This window comes from Gekko japonicus, unplaced genomic scaffold (assembly GCF_001447785.1).
Source record: "Gekko japonicus isolate JY-2015 unplaced genomic scaffold, Gekko_japonicus_V1.1 scaffold936, whole genome shotgun sequence".
Classification (NCBI taxonomy): domain Eukaryota; kingdom Metazoa; phylum Chordata; class Lepidosauria; order Squamata; family Gekkonidae; genus Gekko; species Gekko japonicus.
This window is the reverse complement of record NW_015173702.1, coordinates 586978-592955: the sequence shown is the minus strand read 5'-3', so window position 1 is coordinate 592955 and position 5978 is coordinate 586978. Positions and strand designations below refer to the sequence as shown.

The window sequence follows — 5978 nt, the reverse complement described above, 5'->3', positions numbered from 1 at the left end:
AATTCATTAGCATAATAGGCCACACCCAGCAGCAGAAACTCATTAGGATTGGCTACATTAGGGGTGTGTGGTCTAACATGCACAGAAGTTCCTGCTACAAAAAAAGCCCAGGGTTTTGACAACAAACAAAGTAAACAGAATAAGAAGCAAAAGGTGAGTGTGGTAACGCGGGGGTGTGGCCTAATATGCTAATGAGATGTGATGTCAGAGTGTGGCTTAATATGCTAATGAGTTTCTGCTGTTTGGTGTGGCCTATTATGCTAATGAGTTCCTGCTGGGCTTTTTCTACAAAAAATGCCCTGCACATATCTATAAATTAATTTGACCCAAGATACGTCTGGGCAGGGCCATATGCATAGCCCCTTTTCTTTTCTAAACATCTCGGTTACCCCATCATAAGCTTCTTTTTTTAAGAGCCAGTTTGGTGTAGTGGTTAAGTGTGCGGACTCTAATCTGGGAGAACCGGGTTTGATTCCCCACTCCTCCACTTGCACCTGCTGATGTGACCTTGGGTCAGTCACAAGCTCTGGCACAGCTGTCCTTGAAAAAGAGCAGTTTGTGCCAGAGCTCTCTCAGCCCCACCCACCTCACAGGGTGTCTGTTGCGGGGAGGGGAAGGGAAAGGAGTTTGTAAGCTACTCTGAGACTCCAAGTGAAGGGCGGGGTATAAATCCAATCTCTTCTTCTTCTTCTTCTTCTTCTTCTTAATTTCAATGTTATTTGAAAAATAGAAGAAGAAGCAGCACTGCACCAAAAGTACACCCAAAGGTGGTCACTGGATTTGAGGTTTTGGTCTTAATCCAGTGCTCAGTCCTGTGTGTGGGAACTCTGATTGCCTTCTTCGTTAATTCCAACAGAGAGAGCCATGCGTGCATTCCTGTATGTATGAATTTGTATCTCCATTCAAGTGAATTTGATGTGATATAATGACATGAGCATCAGAGCAATCATGGTTGTCTCTTCCCAGGATATTTGTGATTAATAGATGTTCTGTTTTCCTTAGAGTTTCTGAATCCCGTCACTTGCACCTGTACATGCCACCTGGTATGGCATTCTTAGCAGCCATAACATCAATTGTTTACTATCACAACATTGAAACATCAAATTTTCCAAAGTTATTAATAGGTATGTACCGCAACATAGAAAGTTGTTAAGCTGTGAATATGTTCCTCTTAGGCTGATGGTAGGTGAGTTTTTCCAGTAGTTGCATTGTACCTAATATGAAATTTTGTTTTCTTGCTATAATTTTATATGCTGTGCTTCATTCCCTATTATCAAATCTAATTCCAAAGATGTTTAGTAATATTGTTATTATTAAACCGGGTGGAGCATTTGGGAATATCTAGCAATTTGAAAACAGCAAAGTTTTAACCTGCATAATAGTTATTTTAATATCTGTTTGACTTTTTTTCTGTAAAATGTTGAGTGTTATAATGAGCATTAAAGCTCTAGCTCCACTAAACTGATGTTCTTGGTGCTGTTGGCAACAGTTGCCTTTCACTGTTGTGTTTGGACTATGAGTTTGCATGGGCACTGTCACGGGACAAATTTCATCTGTTGACAGGAAGATTATGTAATATATAAATAGTCCCACAGTTGTTTGACCCATATACTTCTTCTATAAAGAAAGGAAAGAAACCTTTTTTTCAAGTCCAGTCATTAAAGACTCTAGCTGCAATACTATATTACTTGGGAATAAGATCTATTCAGCTCATAAAGACTTCCTTTCGAGTAAATGTGTCAGATCAGGTTGCATATGTTAGAATCAATACTTCTCGTATAAATTGATTTTTTAAATAGTTACTCTGTTTTGTTAAATGAGAATAAAGCTGCCTAGAGTAACTAATTTACAGTGGTGGGATAAAGCTAAATAAGGAACCAGTGTGCTATAGTGGTTAAGTGTGAGGACTCTAATCCGGGAGAACCGGGTTTGATTCTCCACTCCTCCACTTGCAGCTGCTGGATGACCTTGGGCAAGCCATAGTTCTGTCAGAGCTGTTCTTGAAGGAGCTGTTCTTGAAAGAGCTCTCTCAGCCCCACCTACCCCAGAGGGTGTCTGTTGTGGGGAGGGGAAGGGAAAAGAGTTTGTAAGCCGCTCTGAGACTTCGCGTGAAGGGTGGGGTATAAATCAAATCTCCTCCTCCTCCTCCACCTTAAAATTAGTGTTATTTTTTAGTGAGGGTATAAAATATGGGTTCTTAGTCATGACATCTAGTAGCTAAGTCCCTCTGCTTGGGGCGAGCAGAGAGGTGGGGTGGCTCAGAGTCCCGAGTCTACCTAAAACCCTAACCCCACCAGAGGAGAGGTGTTCACAATCAGTAATAAATGAATGTGCTCTGCTTTTAACAAGTCCGCTGCCTCTCTGTCTAACACTCAAGATAGGAGAGGGTATGGAGGTGAGCTGAGGGTATATATAGCATTCCGATTCTGTAGAGCAAAATGGGAACTCTGTTATTGGCAGCCAGCAGTCCCTGTTAAGCTTTGGAGGGCCCCTATTGGTGTTTCCATGGCTGGACAACTCCACCCTCCCTGTTGTTTTGAAATTTGGAAAACATTTTGATTGAGTGGAGACAGACTGTCTGGAAATGTACCTAGTCACAACCCGCTTGACAGTTCGTGGAAAGTTCATGCCGGTTGATCTGCCACAAACTTTGGTTTGCAAACCATGAACCAGCCAAAATTCATGACGAACTTTAGTTCATGAGCTGGTTCATGCCCATCCCAACCTATGGTCCTTCTGAGTTGAATGACAAAACCTTTGGCTAAGGCATTGGTATATCTAAGCTACATCTAACCTCACCACTGCACCTTTCACTGAGGCATTCTCTCAAATATACGAGATAAGACAAAGGAAAGTAAAAGGATATGCCATCTGTTCCCACAGGAGCAGAATTCACAGGCGTTCCTTCTGTTCCTTTAGAGTTCAGTTTAGGCCAAGGCATACTTTGTCCCGGTTTCCAAACTAGAGTTACACAGACTTCTGATTTTTAAAAAAACTTCCTCCCACAAATTCAGAAAATCCTGTTAGACCTAATTTATTTATTTATATTTCAACTTCTATTCTGCCCTCCCTACAAGTGGGCTCATGGCGGATCACAACAGCAGTTTTACAAAATCATTAAACCAACCCTAGTAATTAAATCGTTAAAACAATCAAAACAAAAAGGTACAATAATTTAAGACAGGTAGCACTACAACTGGAAAGGTGTAATAATCTCAAGTGATTGAAGCAGATAGGCCGTAACCCAAAAATATATGGGGATCTTCTTTGTTAGGTCGGCCACTTAACAGAATAGTCGGAGAGTGATTCAGCAAAGATTCAGCTTTATTCAACAACTCGAACACAACTCCAACACGGATCAACATCTGATAGCCAGAACAGCTTTTACATTGCAGCTGTCCTGCTTTTAAACTCTCCCAGCTAATGTACAATCAGCCACGCCTACTGCTGAACAGCTCCATTTTGTAGGCCCTGAAGAACTGTAATAAGTCCCACAGGGTCCTGTTCTCAGATGGGAGCATGTTTTACCAGGCCAGGGCCAGAGTGGGAAAAGCCCTGGCCCTGGTTGAGGCTAAGTGGACGTCCTTTGGATCAGGGACAACCAGCAAATGGTGGTCTGCCAAGCGTAAGGCTCTCTGGGCCACATATGGGGAGAGGTGTTCCCTCAGATATGTCGCTCCCAGGCTGCATAGGGATTTAAAAGTCAATACCAACACCTTGAAATCAAGTCAATACCAACACCTTGGATCCAGTACTCGACCGGTAGCCAGTGCAATTGGCATAGCACTGGCTGAATGCACTCCCGCGCAGACATCGCAGTCAGCAGGCACACCGCCACATTTTGCAGTAGCTGGAGTTTCCAGATCCGCTTCAAGGATAAGCCCACATAGAGCAAGTTACAGTAATCAAGCTTGGAAGTGACCATTGCGTGGGTCACTGATCAGTGTTCCCTCTAAGATGAGTTAGTGTGAGCTAGCTCCCAGTTTTTTAGCCTCCGGCTCACACATTTTTGTCTCAGCTCAGGAAGGACGGCTCCAGAGCAAACTAATTTATGCAGTAGCCAAATCGCTCACCCACAACTTTAATGCCAGTAGCTCACAAAGTAGAATGTTTGCTCACAAGACTCCACAGCTTGGAGGGAGCATTGGTCACTGTAGCCAAGTCCTGGGGGGAGAGATAGGGAACCAGCTGCCTGATCTGTCAAAGATGATAAAAGGCAAACCTGGCAACTGTGGTGACCCGGGCCTCCAGAGAAAGTGGGGTATCCAGGATCACCCATAGGCTCCTCACCTTTTGGGACAGCACAACTCAACTCCCTCTCAGCTCAGGTACAGGACCTCCATCTTCACTGGATTGAGCTTCAACCGACTCTGCTGTAACCACCTAGCCATGGCCTCCAACGCCCTGTCCAAATTCTCTGGGACAGAGTCCAGGCAGCCTGTCCAATAACAGATAGAGGTGGGTGTCATCAGCATACTGGTGGCAACCCAGCCCAAACCCCTGGACCAACTGGGCAAGGGGGCACATGTAGATCATGTTCAAGATGCAGGTTCAGAATCCCCACTGTGCCTTGGAAGCCCACTTGGTGGGCCAGTCACATACTCCCAGTCTATTCTACCTCACAGGGTTGTTGTGAGAATAAAATGGAGGCGAGAACAATGGGTCCCCATTGTGAAGAAACATGGGGTATAAATGAAGTAAATGAATAATAACTATAGATGCAAATAGGGGGCAGACAAAACATTGGTTGGTGGAAAGGAGAAAAGGAAGCAGGGAAAGGCGAGGATGTAATGGCTGCCTGGAGGAGAAAAGGAGAAAAAAGTGTGGGAGGGGGATACAGGGGCAAGTGGGACTCCCCCATGCATTCCCAACTGTGTAACTTGGTCCTGGCTGGCAGCTGGGACTGTACAAATGGACCCGGCAAAGCAGCCAGCCCCATGCAACTGGCCCCAGCTCAGTCCAATGGCCAGAACCCTGTCGAGTTTTTCCATGGAGAGGCTGTCAGGAAGGGAAGGAGGGAAAGCTGAAAATGGGGCAAATAAAGGTAGGTTGGCCGGTGGGTGGGAAGGGAAGCAGGAAAGCAGGAAAGGGTAGGGCGCTCAGGGAAGGGCAAAAGTGAATCATGGAGGAAGGGAAATGATATGCCCTCCCCTACAAGACCTTGCAGGTCTCCTGCTTGTACTTTCCGAAATGTTGTGATTGTATATTTTCTACTGTTGCTATTTTTGAAGGACTGCTGCTTTGTTTATCTTTATACAGCTTTGTTAGTCTACTGGACGTTAGCTTTTATAACCAAAACCATCAAATTTGTAAAATTTTATGATAATGATGTCGGACCCCTCCAGCTTCGATTCTGCCTGACTGGGTTCTTAGTCATTCTTTATGGAATGCTGCTAATCGTAGAAATTAATGTCATCAGGGTGAGGGTAAGTTACATTTCAAGATAATTCTTAAATCTTTCTTTGAAAAAAATTTAATGGTTTCTAGGCACTGAATGTAAAAAAAAAAGCTTTGAAAATGGGAGTGCTATCATAGCGATTGTGTATTGAGCTATGGGCTCTTTTTGTAGCAGGAACACCTTTGCATATTAGGCGACACCCCCCCTAATGTAGCCAATCCCCCAAGAGCTTACAGTAGCCCCTGTAAGAAGAGCTCTGTAAGCTCTTGGAGGATTGGCTACATTAGGGGTGTGTCGCCCGATATGCAGAGGAGTTCCTGCTACAAAAAGAGCCCATCTGCCAAATGCCTCCTTAGTTTCTCAAACCATTTATAGTACTATCCTAAGTTACACCCTTCTTAGAAGGCTGTAACTCTGTTAGGATTGCACAATCTCTCCTCTCTACAGCCTGGATGGCAAGGCAGCTCTACTTTGCTTGCGAAGCGTGCCTTTTGTGTTTATCCCTAAATTTAGAAATTATTAATTAGGCTTGCCAAGTCCCCCTGGGGGGCGGGGAAACCCCCGCCCCAGAGGCCCGTTC

At 44.4% G+C, this 5978-nt stretch overlaps 1 protein-coding gene across 1 annotated transcript in view; it reads left to right on the top strand.

Moving 5' to 3' along the window:
* The window catches only part of ABCC8 (ATP binding cassette subfamily C member 8), a gene marked incomplete at its 5' end in the record, with an annotated part of 118395 nt that overhangs the window by 4130 nt on the left and 108287 nt on the right, over nucleotides 1-5978 (top strand). The window contains 2 exons of the mRNA XM_015423247.1: nucleotides 1003-1124; nucleotides 5260-5426. Coding sequence (XP_015278733.1) covers nucleotides 1003-1124; nucleotides 5260-5426 — 289 coding nt within the window. The remainder of the gene's footprint in view (nucleotides 1-1002; nucleotides 1125-5259; nucleotides 5427-5978) is intronic.